Source organism: Procambarus clarkii, chromosome 1 (assembly GCF_040958095.1).
Source record: "Procambarus clarkii isolate CNS0578487 chromosome 1, FALCON_Pclarkii_2.0, whole genome shotgun sequence".
Taxonomy (NCBI): Eukaryota; Metazoa; Arthropoda; class Malacostraca; order Decapoda; family Cambaridae; genus Procambarus; species Procambarus clarkii.
Genome location: NC_091150.1, coordinates 34,666,301 through 34,681,513, shown reverse-complemented (window position 1 = coordinate 34,681,513; position 15,213 = coordinate 34,666,301). Strand labels below are relative to the sequence as shown.

General features: G+C 39.8%; 1 protein-coding gene across 2 annotated transcripts in view; it reads left to right on the top strand.

Moving 5' to 3' along the window:
• Positions 1–5,639: 5,639 nt before the first annotated feature.
• FBXO11 (F-box protein 11) overlaps positions 5,640–15,213 on the top strand; it is a 34,504-nt gene continuing 24,930 nt past the window's right edge. The window contains exons 1-5 of one of the 2 annotated variants that reach the window (XM_045753750.2): positions 5,640–5,848; positions 11,188–11,601; positions 13,372–13,531; positions 13,687–13,864; positions 14,114–14,270. In XM_045753750.2, coding sequence (XP_045609706.1) covers positions 5,743–5,848; positions 11,188–11,601; positions 13,372–13,531; positions 13,687–13,864; positions 14,114–14,270 — 1,015 coding nt within the window. In that variant the 5' untranslated portion in view covers positions 5,640–5,742. Of the gene's footprint in view, positions 5,849–6,172; positions 6,219–11,187; positions 11,602–13,371; positions 13,532–13,686; positions 13,865–14,113; positions 14,271–15,213 lie in introns of those variants that run through there. The other variant, XM_045753837.2, reaches the window with a different exon arrangement.

Here is a 15,213-nt window from a genome sequence, read left to right as displayed (position 1 = left end):
TTTTTTTTTACTGGTGCCGCCAACGGTAGCTATAGTTTTTACTTGAGGGCCACCATCTTTAATAGCCTCGCCGGGAACAGGAAGCCGGCATCTTGTCAAAATCCTCTAAATTCTTGAGGATTTTGTTCTAACTAAATTTTGAAATGGACATTTAGAAGATTATAAGACGACGTAAGAAGATTATTCGATTGATTGATTGATAAAGATTAAGCCACCCAAGAGATAGCACGGGCATGAATAGCCCGTAAGTGGTAGATTTTTTTAGTAAATGTATACTTTGTGCTGAGGTCGCATTTAATCGTCAAGCTGCTATCGCGGTGGAGGATACTGCTTGACAGTATTTATGAGGGTGTCCAGCTGCTGGACACCTTTTTTGACCAGAAGAGTGGCAGTGTTGATGGCTTCAGGACGGTTACTGCAAGATTCGGGGACTCTTAAAGCTCTTCTAAGGTCGTTGGTTGCTTTACATTCTAGAAAAAAGGATTATTCGGTTGAAGAAGATTAAGCCACCCAAGAGGTGGCATGGCCATGAATAGCCCGTAAAAAAGATTATTCGTTGTTGCTGTTGTTATAGATTCAGCTACTCGGAACAAGTTCCAAGTAGCACGGGCTATAGTGAACCCGTAACTTACCTGGCACAGGAGCGGGGCTGTGTCTGATTTTTTACTAGATTATTCACTTATCGATTGCTTGTGTAATCGGTCCACACCTCACCATCCTCTAGCAGGTAGGGAAGGAGTGTTAACTGTCATTGGGGAACAGGTATGAATTCGTAATTAGTGGACTAAGTAGAATTTACAAACCCATCTCATTAAGATAATGCGAGTGTGTAGCGAGTATATTATTGATGCAATATCCTTGCTACAGACGTCATCTTGAGGTTATCTTGAGATGATTTCGGGGCTTAGTGTCCCCGCCGCCCGGTCCTCGACCAGTCCTCCACCCCCTGGAAGCCGCCCGTGACAGCTGACTAACTCCCAGGTACCTATTTACTGCTAGGCAACAGGGGCATCAGGGTGAAAGAAACTCTGCCCATTGTCTCTCGCCGGCGCCCGGGATCGAACCCGGGACCACAGGATCACGCGCCCAGTGTTCTGTCCGCTCAGCCACCGGCTCCACCAGCCACGTATGCAATGTTTTTTGGGCTCCCAAGGCCAAAAAACTGTACTAAGAATCACAACGGCTCACAAAATTGACGGGATGTCCCGTTTTCTATTTGTGGGTCCTCAGTTAGGTTAGGTTCAGACAATTTAATACCTTAGTAACGTTGTGAACGCCCGAATGGCTATTGAGCATTACAGTATGGTGGTAAGTTCATTCGCAGGGTGAGTGACGCTGCCCAGTAAACTTCACTTTTCGGTGCAAAATATTGAAAATATCGATTCCACAGTCATATCAATAAAAGATAATCACCATTCATGTAAATGAAAGATAATTATAAACCCAAACCCCATGTCTTCTCTGTATGTCTGATAATGTGTTGAAACACGAAAACGTTCGGAATTTCACTTTCCTGCGTGGAAATTTACGTATATTTTTTTCATTTGTTCTTGCAATGTATCCGTTATCATTTTATTAATTCTGCTAGAATTTATCTAATTAAAATTATCTGTTAGATTAAGGACCTGCCCGAAACGCTGCGCGTACTAGTGGCTTTACAAGTTTGTAAATACTATGCTATGTAGTCTCACAAACCCAATGTACCTTCTTGTATATAAATAAATAAAATAAAATAAAATAAGTATAGCCTAACGCCAGCAACCGTTCTTATCGGATACTACAAATACATAATCAACGCCATAGATTAGAACATGTTATGTTATGATACAAAGCAAAGAAACACATTCATCTTTGTAAATATAATCCTATGAATCATAATCGCTGACCATAACACAAAAATGAAATCGAGAATATTTTTAGTTGCATATCCTACCTCGCGGATACCTTGCATTGATTCCGAGGATCAGTGTCCCCCGCGGCCCTGTCTTTGTCCAGGTCTCTGCTGGTCTGGTCATCCAGACTGTTGGACACGGCTGCTCACAGGTTGATGTGAATTATAGCCTCGTTGATCAGGTATTCTCTGGCAGTGTTAATCAAGTTCTCATTTGAACACCATACTGAGAGTTTTTGTTGTTTTAGATTCAGCTACTTTGAACAAAAGTTCCAAGTAGGCCGGGTTATGGTGATCCCGTAGTGAGACGGGATAGGTTCATACTGAGAGGTCGGCCAGTTTATGTTTAGAGGGAGGAGGGAATTATCAGCGGAAAGAGTTAAGCCATTACGACTATATAGCATTTGGAAGGGGTCAGGATAAGGATTTGGGATGGGACGGGGGTAAGGAATGGTGCCCAACAACTTGGATTGGTCGGAATTGAACACCGACTTGCATGAAGAAAGACTGTCACTCTACCGTTCAGTCTAAGTGGTTGGGCACCATTCCTTTCTATTGTCCCATCCCAAATCCTTGGGTATGTTTAGAGTGAAAGCAGCGTTTTCACAAAATCTGTTGGTCCTATGTTAGCAGAAAATAATCATTTAGTTTATGATAAAACAGAGATGGCAAAGATTTTATTTTTTGTTTTCCGAATTTAACTTAAAATTTAGATAATGTCTTTACCAAATTTGCTGTTCAAATTCCGGTAAATAAATTAGTGTATATAGATCAGTGTATATAAATTACTATATATTCTATATAAATTACTTTATAATAATACTTTAATAAATTATCAGTGTATATAATTTATATATATTCTATATAAATTACTACTAGGAAAAGTGATGATAATGATAAATAATAAAGATGAATAAGTTATGCACAATGAAACCACAGTCGGTGTATAGTGCCTGAGTCCAGTGATGCATATTAAAAATTAATATAATATTAATATTATATTATAATGTATTATATTATAATATTATATTATAATTAATATTTTATTATAATATTATTAATTAATATAATGAGATTATATCAATAATTAATATTAATATAATTAAAATTCAAATATAATTAGCATACTAATATAATTAAAAACTAAATATTAGATAATGGCATATTAAAAATGTGTAGGGTGTCTACCAACCTATATAAGTGCCTCTGAATGTAACTTTATTATTTTTATTAACATGCTTAGGTATACACGGCAATGTAATGCTACCCTATTCTATATGAGAGATTACAGTGTAGATAAAAAAAAACTAGCTATAAGCTCATATAATATCCCCATCTCACAGGATGGTTACTTATACATGGATTCAAGAGAGAACATGAAATGTAAATCTATTAGCCTCCACTAGCAAACTCTGGGAACAGCACAAGAATATCTTCCAATATTCCTGAGTGTATGAAGTAATTACAGAGCTCAAAGTACCTCATACCATTTGGTCTGAAATCACTGATAATAGAGGCAACCACCAATCTGTAATTTAACACGGGCCTTACCTTAACGTGGCCATCTCCACCATTTGCATTATTACACATCTCCACCACTGTATTTTGACAAAGTGGTCACGTTAAAAAAAAAGTTTCCCCTAGTAAAGAGTATGGATGTACAGTGTTAGGCACATTAAACTATAGCTCTCAATTGAATGTTTATAACCTAGTAGGTGAATAGGCTTCTGTTTTCCGTCCTACATTGTGGCTTATTGGGCTGGAAACCGTGCTCATTTACGCTGAGATGATTTCGGGACTTATCGTCCCCGCGGACCGGTCCTCGACCAGGTCTCCTTTTTGTTACACATACCCAGGAAGCAGATGTCTAACTCCCAGGTACCCATTTACTGCTAGGTAGCAGGGGCATCAGGGTGAAAGAAACATTTTGCTCATTTGTCTCCGCCTCCATCGGGGATCGAACCCAGAACCTGAAGACTACAAATCCGAAGTGCTATCCACCCAGCTGTCAGGCGCCTCCACTACGAGGTAACTATATAGTAGGACTATAATTGCTCCCTGTTGATAGGCAAGTAATTAATAATTATAGGACTTAACTCAAAGGTCTGATGCTAGGGCATTACTTCACTCGGCCTAAAACAACACAAAGGGATCAGTTATCACACGCGCTTCTATTACTGCAGAGCAATCATTCTATCATCTCCCACGGAATCACTGTAAGATGAGCATAGCTGATGAACTTGTAGCTAGTTCTTTATACTCTAATCCATCCTATTCAATACGGTAAGTGCACACTACTGTGTACCTAAGCTCAATAATAATAATAATAATGGAGCGCAGAATGTGGAAATATTGATTAAACTAAGTCACTCTTACCTGCCCATGTCAAATCCTTCCTAGTATAATTAGTTAAGAGTTACTGTCACTTGCTTATAAAAATATATGTGTGGTGTCTGCGATCCTAAAAGTGACTTTGAATGTAACCCTTCCACCAATTTAACACGGGCCTGGCATTATTACACATCACTACCATTATATTTTGACTAAATTTCGCCATAATTGGGCTACCTTCGCCCCCTCCTCAACATGGGAAATCAAAGTGCATGTCTTAGTATATTGTTGTTAGTTTCTCTGAACACGGCATGTTTTATCCCGTGAAATCTACTTTCAGTTCAATCTAAAGCTAATACGTTGAAAATTATTTCTCTCACAGACTTGTTAATTGTAGCCTGCCCTTCCGGACAAATGCAATTTCGTACTATTTTTGTGATACTATTGAATATTTTAAGAAAGTAGAATTCATATGATGTTGGATATCCCCAATTGTAGCTTTTCTTGTAATCTGATTTACCGCCGCAAGCTGCTTACTGCACCTTGCGGCTCAGCTTGCCCGATTACTAAGTAAACTAACTGACTGTTCTCACAAATTTAGGAAGTAGCCAGTTAAAAAAAAACTGCCTTCAATAAGCAGTGCCTGCAGGTTGCAGCTGGGCCAGAGACACTGCTGCTGCCAGTGCCATTATTCTAGCTGGTCGTCAGCTGATCATCACTGCCCCGCCCACCTCCCTTTCTTCACACCCAAACGTGTTTACCACTCCAACTTCTCTAAATACATTGCAACTACGGCAAACTATCAGGGCATACCCGCATAAAAGACATTCTTTAAAAAATCGTTTTATATTTGAGCATTTCCAACTTGGGGTTTGAGGCATGTGACCGCTGGAGGAAGTCATTGTATTCGCCCCGTTGGAGAGAGACACTGGAGGCGACGACAGCGGATCACTCCTTTGTTTACATGTCTGTAGGAGACGTTTTCTATGAGTCAAAAGTGATCAATATTCGGCGTTTATTATGCCATTGTGCAGGGCGATATTGATTAAAATGTCTTTATCACTGCAAAAATGTAACATAACCCGCGTGTAAGTATCACAATATGTATTACAGATGAATCATAATGTTTGGAGAAATGCAAATTATCTGATATCTGTAATCAAGGTTATGTTCCAACAATACCTCCCTGGCCATAAACAATACAATAGTACAAAATAACACAAGCAGCAACTATAGTCGCTCAGATTTAATATAATTACGCTAGGTTACACGCGTACGCTTCCATTTCAGCCGTGATCGGTATCTAAATCTCATTTGAGAAATCATATGGTGCGCGTTCTGGCTCCTTTAGGGTTGTCACGTGACCAAATGCAGGGCGGTGATTGGTGGAGCGAGCTTCCGCCTGGAACAATAATATCTGGGAGACAAAATGGCTGGCTCAGTGGCTGGCAGTGTGCGGTGAGGGGAGACATGACCTTTGTCTCCAATTTGTGAAATATTGACACTATATTTAACATAAAATGTCGAACCCTACTTTTAGAACACGCATATCACAATTAAGAAAACGGAAAATTACTAAAAAGAAAATAGTGAGGAGAGGAAACCCATTAAATCAACGAAATAATGGTGAGCTGGTCTTGTGATGACCATTTGTTTTCGTTGTTATTGAATTCAGGTTGAGCAACAGCGCGATTTTATTTTGCGCGAAGCGCCCCAGGGAGTCCATTTGGGTGTTATTTATTAGGGCCAGGTGAAGGATGAGACCTTTGTTTACCTATTTAGCCATCTTTTAGTGGTGATATTGCACCAGACATTGATTTTTCGCTCGGGCAACATGAACAAGTTAGTTTATCCTGGTGCCAATATGCGAGTTTGGAGGATTATTTGTCACGTTTTAGGAGTGAGGAGTCGTGTTGGCTGGGCCTGGGGAGCCGTGGCAGGTTGTAGGCCCTCTGATGGGCGCTCATGGAGGCCAGCACTGGGGAAACTTCACACTGTAAGCTTTTCCCTAGGTCTATTAATGCTTGATTATGATTGACTCCATCGATTCTTGGTACATGTACTCTAGAAGCATCTGCCCGAGTGTGTGTGTGTTTTGGGAAACAACAAAAATCACGGTGATTCTTCCCTGTCACCTCACTTGTGGGGTTAGTTTAGTAAAAAATTAGTTGATATCCTGGCAGAAAGCAGCAATACAGTAATTAACCTCCACCTATTACATTTCTGAATGTGTGTGTGTGGGAAAATGGTGTGTTTTGGGAGGTTTTGAATAGAGTTCAATCTGATGTAGGCGAAGAAAAACATACAGGTTCTGTGAGTAGAGCCAGAGTTCTTTAACTTGCTGAAACATAATAAGCCCTGCTTACTCTAGCTGGATGCTGTATTTGTTGAATGAATGATACATTTTTGTTTCCTGTTGGTGTGTAATTTTAATGCAAATTCAAGAAATCAAAGGAAGACATTATTGGCTTGACAGGAGCCCTTAATGATGTGTCTTGAGCAGTCATTAGTTTCACAGCTGGCTATGACAGCAACACTTGTACACTCATCCACTGTGTATGCATTTCTACAGGGTATGCATTCCCTTGCTTGCTTTTCATTCTTATAACAAATTGTTGCACAAAGATGTGCGAGTTTAGAGATAGCTCCACAACAAATGTTCAAGAAATATGTACTGTAAATATTTAACTCAGAGGGATTTACTGCCAGAAATTTTAGCCAAATATTTCCAGTTTGCTACATGTAGGTAGTAAATGTGGGTGATTTGTAACCTTTCCACTGCTGACCAATTGATAGGCAAATCAATTATGAAACTAGCTCACCAGTCATGTAAGCTAATTGTTCAAGAGATTGTACCTGTAGTCATTCTCGAACCCATTGTTGATATAATGTTGATACACATTAAACACACAAGTAGCTCAGTGATTTTTGGGGTTCAGTCTCTGAGCCCATTATGTGCTTCTGTAACCTTTTCCACCCTCCTCCACCTCCTTCCACAGGTTGGTTATGGGGTGCATAATAAATGAAATAAACTATAAAAAACCACCAGTGCAGCTACCAACTGACTGGCAATTGCAACCTAAATATATTTGTGATTGCATTGTGAGAACACTAGCATTATTTTTGGATATTACTGTATATAGTAGCATGGTGTCGATATTCTTTGGTGGTGGACATTTCTTTTTTGGGCGTTTGCACCTGTGGCTAAAGACTGGTACTGACCCTTCTCATGTTTGTTGGTTGGTTCTTCAAGAACCAGAGAGTTCTAAGATCTTGTATTACTGCACAAGGTAGCATGGTGTTAGTATGTTTTGGTGGTATTTTTAGTTGATTTGGATATACAGTACCTGCTTGATATCCGCTTGATGGGGCCTATACTGATACTGTGTTTTGTTTAGGTTGCCTAGTACTGGCAACTACAGTGGTACCTCAGTTTTCAAATTTAATTTGTTCCCAGAGATGATTCGAAAACCGAAGGGAATTTTCCCATAAGAAATAATGTAAATTTAGTTAATCCATTCCACACACCCCAAAACTGTTAACTAAAAAATAAATTTTATGCAGAATAATACTTATAGGTACATTACCTTTATCGAGAACTCTTGTTGGCATATGAAAGACAGTGAAGAAGGGGAGAGGAAAGGTGTTAGTGTTTGGAAGGGGGAGTTATAACAGCAGTGATGTTATAACATCATTTTTCCATTATAACAGCAGTGATGACATTTCTGGGGTGCACTCTTATGTTTTGCAGGCATACCACTTGGATCTGGTTGTGGCTCACTGCATGCTTGTCTTATTAAAAATTTGTCTATAGACATTTGTGTTTTTTACGTTTAAACACTTACCTATAGTGAGACATCACATTCTCACTATGAATGATCTCTTGTTTTTCCTCTTATCCCCCACAACTATTTTCTCAGGTTAAACTTTACCACTGGCTTTCTTGGAACCCATGGCTTGATATATAATAACTTTTGTGTTCAGAAACCAAAAAAAGCACCAAAACAATGAAATTCTTCACAAAGAGTTCAAGCGTGGTAGTCACTAGGCGGGAGACACTGATAAATTGCAGCGCGCCATGTGCTCAGTCGGCCCATACGTGTATCAACAAACTCAAGCACTGCGGCAAACCTCGAGTACCGATTCAAATTTTTTTAAGAAATTGAGCTCGAGAACCGAAAAATTTGAGAACTGGCATTCGAAAACCGTGGTTCTACTGTATTGGGTTTTTGTTGCATATATTGGTGTTCGACCGCAATATTCTTTTTCTTGTGGACCTTCATAAATATTTACCTTTATCATTCTACAGTTAAAGACTAGATCTGTTTGAAGATATAAATTTAGGGCATCCCCATCTTTCATGACATGGAATGTAATGAGCATCTATATATCTTTATTCGTGAACTGAGAGGGCTGGCATGAGGGAGGGAGGGAGGAACCAAGTGGGCTGGCAGGAGAGATGGAGAGAGGAACCAAATGGGCTGGCAGGAGGGCGGGAGGAACCGAGTGGGCTGGCAGGAGGGCGGGAGGAACCGAGAGGGCTGGCAGGAGGGCGGGAGGAACCGAGTGGGCTGGCAGGAGGGCGGGAGGAACCGAGTGGGCTGGCAGGAGGGCGGGAGGAACCGAGTGGGCTGGCAGGAGGGCGGGAGGAACCGAGTGGGCTGGCAGGAGGGCGGGAGGAACCGAGTGGGCTGGCAGGAGGGCGGGAGGAACCGAGTGGGCTGGCAGGAGGGCGGGAGGAACCGAGTGGGCTGGCAGGAGGGCGGGAGGAACCGAGTGGGCTGGCAGGAGGGCGGGAGGAACCGAGTGGGCTGGCAGGAGGGCGGGAGGAACCGAGTGGGCTGGCAGGAGGGCGGGAGGAACCGAGTGGGCTGGCAGGAGGGCGGGAGGAACCGAGTGGGCTGGCAGGAGGGCGGGAGGAACCGAGTGGGCTGGCAGGAGGGCGGGAGGAACCGAGTGGGCTGGCAGGAGGGCGGGAGGAACCGAGTGGGCTGGCAGGAGGGCGGGAGGAACCGAGTGGGCTGGCAGGAGGGCGGGAGGAACCGAGTGGGCTGGCAGGAGGGCGGGAGGAACCGAGTGGGCTGGCAGGAGGGCGGGAGGAACCGAGTGGGCTGGCAGGAGGGCGGGAGGAACCGAGTGGGCTGGCAGGAGGGCGGGAGGAACCGAGTGGGCTGGCAGGAGGGCGGGAGGAACCGAGTGGGCTGGCAGGAGGGCGAGAGGAACCGAGTGGGCTGGCTGGGAAAACAACTATTGTATTTTTTTACTGTATGAAAAATTCATTTGTTGACATAACCCTTATTTAGCACTGGTTGGCCATTATAACAGTGACAGCGAAATGTAATTTTAGTACATCATACAGTCTGTTACACTTCAGTCACTACAAACTGGTCTTGAATTCATTATTGCCCATGGTTAAACCCCTGCACTGCGCACCTGTTTTTGGCAAAACCTTTATAGTGCAATTGTTAAGGACATATTTTTGTTGTTTTTATAAGTTCAGGTAAAGTTAATGTCAAAATGTTTCCAAACTCAACTATTTTCATTTAAAAAAAGTGATGAAAACATTAAAAAACATTAAAATATAGACTAATTAAAAAAAAATAACTCGGAACGACTTTTGTTGGCTGTCGCAGTTAAGGGGTTAATGCCATTCTCTCTTCTACAGACTGTGATTGTTCATCACCAGCTGTCAGCTCCCATGTTGTGTAAATCATTGTGAACATCCAAATCCTTATTCATATAATATTTTCAATGTTTTTAATTTTTCCACTACTGCTCTACACTTTTATTTACAAACTATTTTATCTACCTTCATTATGCCAGACAGTAGTAGTAGTAGTAGTAGTAGTACCAATGCTATGCTTTTCTGCTAGCCACTTCGTTCCCTAGCCATGATCACAGTTTACAAATAACTCTTTTTATCCATGGTAAAACAGGTCCTCTTACTCTTGTCTGATGTACCTGTACTTGTACTACACTTGCTGTTTGACATGGCTTCAATGTGCAAATAATGACATACAATGTGCAAATATATGTGGAAATTTCTCACTACACAATGAAGACATCAGTTTTTCTAGAGGCCACTAGATATGACTACTGTCACTGTGGACAGCTAGGTTTGCTGTTATAATTCCCTGTTAGTAGTTAGATCTTTTAATTTAGGGAGTCAGGAAAATAATCCCACAATGTCAAAACAAAAGTCTGAAAATTCTTGCATGATGATAGGTCAGACTGCACTCACACTCATAAGTTAGAAGTGCAGAACACTGGACTGGTATGTATGCTCACATAATAGATTTGGGTGCCTCGAAAAAATCATGTAAGCCATAATTTTTTCAATTTATAGTACTGTACTTTGTATGTAAAATAACACATTTCTAAATTAATATAAGTGCATGATTTTTAACACTAAGTAACAAAAAAAAAATACTTGGCCGCAGGGACAAAAAAGGGAATGCATTTACCTCGCTGGACTAAGTGCTGTAGGTCTTACTGTTTCAAAATACAGTAGTTCATTTTATATGTGTAATGTGCAGGGCAAGAAATTGATTCATAATGGTGAACTATTTGATTAAATTTTCACTGCACTTTTTGTGTGTCCATTTTCAATCCAGATACATCATTAACACTGTTAGATCAGGTTCTCTGGATAAAGCAAGAATTCACATAACTGGGACCTGGATAAATACGTTTCCACTATACTGTACTGTATTCAATGCATAGTAAAATTATGGAGGGATGAACCATATTTTATTGTGTATAGCAGAAGCTTCTAAAACTGTATTATTGGTCATTGCATATTTTTATATTGTAAAATTATGAACAAGCATGGCAGGAATGATAAACTTTTGTATATGGGATTACATTTAACATGCACAGAAATGAAAATACTTATATGCACATTTATTCTTAGATTATTCTTTCCAATAATAAAATTATGCATTATCTTTTTTATCTTCTTTTAGACGATGATTGTGAAGTCCCTATAGTTCCTGGATCAGCACTGGCCCTTTTGGGGCTGGTAGCTGGAGGAGCGGCTGCAGCTGGTGAAGCAGGCCCCTCCTCTGCCCTCGTTGGCACCTCCACACATCACCATCACCCGCCATATCACCTACGTCGCAAGTCCCCAACACATCCGGTCAGTCCACCATCCTCCATAGGGGCAGCGGCAGCAACAGCGTCAGTAACAGCCTCACCCACAACGGCATCACCAGCAGGAGTTTCAGCAGCAACGGCTGGGCTTCCATCTGCTGCCACAAATTCTGCACCTTTACTCTCACCCACTGCTGCTATTGCTGCTGCAACCACATACTGCCCTTCCATGTTACCTGCCCGCAAGCGCCCTCGGAGAACGTATTTTACTGGGGATTCTTCCACAGGTAAACAATTTGTGCTAAACTGAACAGTTTATTAGTTTTTAATACAGTAATCTGAAATATAAGATATATTTTGTTAATCTTTGTTTTGATATAAACAAAGTAAGCATGTAAAAAAAAATGTAACATTCAATTTTCATGAATTTTACTGTGCATTTTTTAATTATATTTCTGTGAATTATTTGTGGGATTTAGATGAATAAAATATGCATTTAAATAAATGCAAATTCAGTGGTATCTCCCTCAAGCATACTAATTGGGGCTGGCCATGTTCTGCTTTCCAAGGATTCCTGTCTACAGAGTTTTGCATTTTCCAATATTGTGCAAAAATTTGGAGGTCATGGAGCTTGTGTAGTGAGCTCCAGGACCAACAAACCTCTAGAGGCAATTGCTGGTGAAGTGGTACTGTGTGCGCGCGCATTATTAGTCGTCATGAAGCCTTGTCACTACCGTCTAGAGATTGGATAAAGTTAGCAGACTCCGCACTCTGTTATTAATGTTCTTGTTTAACTAAAAAATAGTTTGTGCAAAGTTTATTATATAAATCAAAAGATTTGTTAGATTAAATAATGCTGGAGTGGATATTTTATGTACTGCTCATGAAGATGTTAAATAAATAGCAGCATTCAGTTTCATTGCTCAATCAAATGTCTGAACACGCTTGTGCCAGTCTACAGAAAGCTAGACATTGCCCATTTATAAGAAAATTTTTACCATTGCATAAATGGTATAGTCTATATTTTACTTCTCTCTTTTTTCCATACTATTGAACACCACTCATAGAATTACTCATAGAATTACCTATAGGAACCCAGTGCTTGGTTCCTAGAGATTTGGCCATAGGTGTGGAGATCAGGTATCATATGTTAGGGGTCATTAATCGAGAACCATGAAGCATTAAGATCTGATATCTTGGGACATAGTAACCTAGCTAATAGGATGTAATATCTGCACAGGTGCTTGTGGTGACCTTTGTTCATGGATGAAAGATGATGGGGTGGTAGGAACAAAATATAAGTAATACAGAAGGAAAGTACATAGGTGCTCGTACATTAATGTTGAATGAATGAATAGTGGTAAAACAGTGAAGAGTATACTGTATTCTAACGAGTACAGTATATTGGTAGACAGGAAGAGAGCAGCCGAGATGAAATGGATTGTATGGAAGTGGAGAAATAGTGCTGACATTGCACTTTGCATTTGTTCCGAGAATCAGTGACTCCACAGCCCCACTCTCTGACCAGGGTTTCTGGGCTCCTGGTTTGTGGTCTGGTGTTAATATATTTGTAATGTATGAGGCAATTAATTTAGAGCACTGTACATCTGGTCTTTGGAAGTGGTGAAGTCCTGCTGTGAATGACTGCGAGTGTGGTGGTGCTTGTTTGTCCCTGATAATAGTGTGAATAATATATTGAATATACAAATGATTTATCTTTTTTAATGTCACTATTCTTTGTTCTGCTCTAGGATGATGTCTCCCCTTCCCCCATGGTATAGGGTAATGGCAATGAATGAATGAATTACTTCATTTGTTATTTAGAGGACTTCATTTTGTTTTGTATTTTTCTCTGTATCCAGAGACTAGTCCACAATTCGTAAACATCTTCATAAGCCTTATATGCTACTACAAAATTAGTTCAGCAAGATGACTCCTTTGAGCACTATTTTCTCGAGCCTATATTTACCAGCAATACAGCTTTTAGTGTAGTGTTAAAAATCTTACCTTCATTTGTTTAGAAGCTTGTGCATAACAATTGAATTCTATCTTTTCAGGGCTTGGGTGCAACCCATTTACCGCAGCACATTACCTCCTGTATGAACTTCCTGACGAGGTGCTACTCACTATTTTTTCTTACCTGTATGAAAGAGATCTCTGTCATGTAGCACAAGTCTGTAAACGCTTCTACACAATAGCCAATGACAATGAACTTTGGTAAGTAATTATGAACGGGTTTTAACCACCCTTCTATTGAAGTTGTTGCACTTTTGTGTCATGTTCAACACTGAAATTTTCTGCACGTACTTTATTTGTTTTTCTGTAATTTATATTGCACACATGTAGATAAATTTGTTTGTTTAATTTTGCAGGAAAAATCTTTTCCAAGGTCTGTATGAATATGACCTGCCATTATTCAACCCTGCACCCTGCAAATTTGACTTTGTGCAACCTGAGGACTGTGATTATGACAACCCTTGGAAAGAAAGTTTCAAGCAGTTATATCATGGAGTACATGTTAGAGAAGGACATCAAAAATATGCAGCAAAGGTCAGCCTCTTATAATTGTCCAAGCTCATTATAGACACTTTTTGTGTATAGCCCTTTATATAGTCTACTGGTAATTTTTATAATGAAATGATCATTGTAGTTACTGATAGCCCAAATTGTTCAATTAATGAAATATTTGAAATATTATTATTTTTAATTTGAACATAATACTTATGTTTATGTTGACAATGTTTTCCAATGTGGTACAGTATGTACTGTATTTAACATCAATTTTCTTCAAATTTTCAGGAAACTGGTCGATCTGTTGCATACTTTGAAACCATCCAGGCTGCCTTTGAATACTGTGATGATGCAGAGAGACCTCTTGTGTTAATTCATTCTGGTGTTTACCGGGGACAACTTATTGTTATAGAGACCAATATTGCTCTTATTGGAGCTGCACCTGGTAAGTTTTGCATTAGACGAGTTTCTATGTTTTTCATTTGTATTAACCCTATAAAACTGGGCACGCGATGCTCTCAGTACATGCTACATTGTTGATAGGGTTCTTGAAATATATTTCTGTGCATTAATGTTGTAAGTTCAAATTGATGGCAAGTGGTTTTAGTTGCGGAAAAATTTGGGCATGTATATCCTGAATCGCAGTGCATCCCTGGACAGCAGCAGCTCACCACTAGGGGACCTATACAGCCATACAATTGGAGTAAGGGAAAGGGTTGGGGGGATACACATTATCACCTCCTGTACTAAAGTAGATGTTTGTTTTTAATTTTTCCTTGTTAAAATGCAAGGACAAATTTTATGAGGGACAAATTTTATTTTCATGTGTTTAACTAGGATTCATGATAGCAATACAGCTTGAATATTAAACTCATTTCCTAATTGTTTTATCAACGCTGCCAGAGACGGGAAAATTTCTTGGGCTTTGTGTGGTAAATTATAAGTGTTGTCATTGATATATGAAACTTGATGGAACATTTAGCTATTTAGGCTGAACTCCATTCTGAAATAAGTGAGCATACCCCTCTTACAAAAGCAGTCTGTCCACTCTTACTCCTTGTGTACATTCAGTATGTATATAACATTCAAAATTGTATATTCTGTATGAAGTATTTTGATATATGTAAAGTAAAAAAAAGTAGCCCTCTAATGTACCATTAAGAAGTTAGGTCCTTTATACAAAATCTCAGTTGCTACTTGTAGACCTTAAAGTATTTACTTTAAACTTTGATTATATTGCAGCATAACCAATATTAAACTGCTGTCACATTTATGGTACTGGTATTGTAGAAGAATCTCTAAACACTAGATGAAAATCTTCTCTAAGTACAGTACCTGTTATTGAATTGTGTCTTTTAGATTTTAGAAATAACTGTATTATACAAATG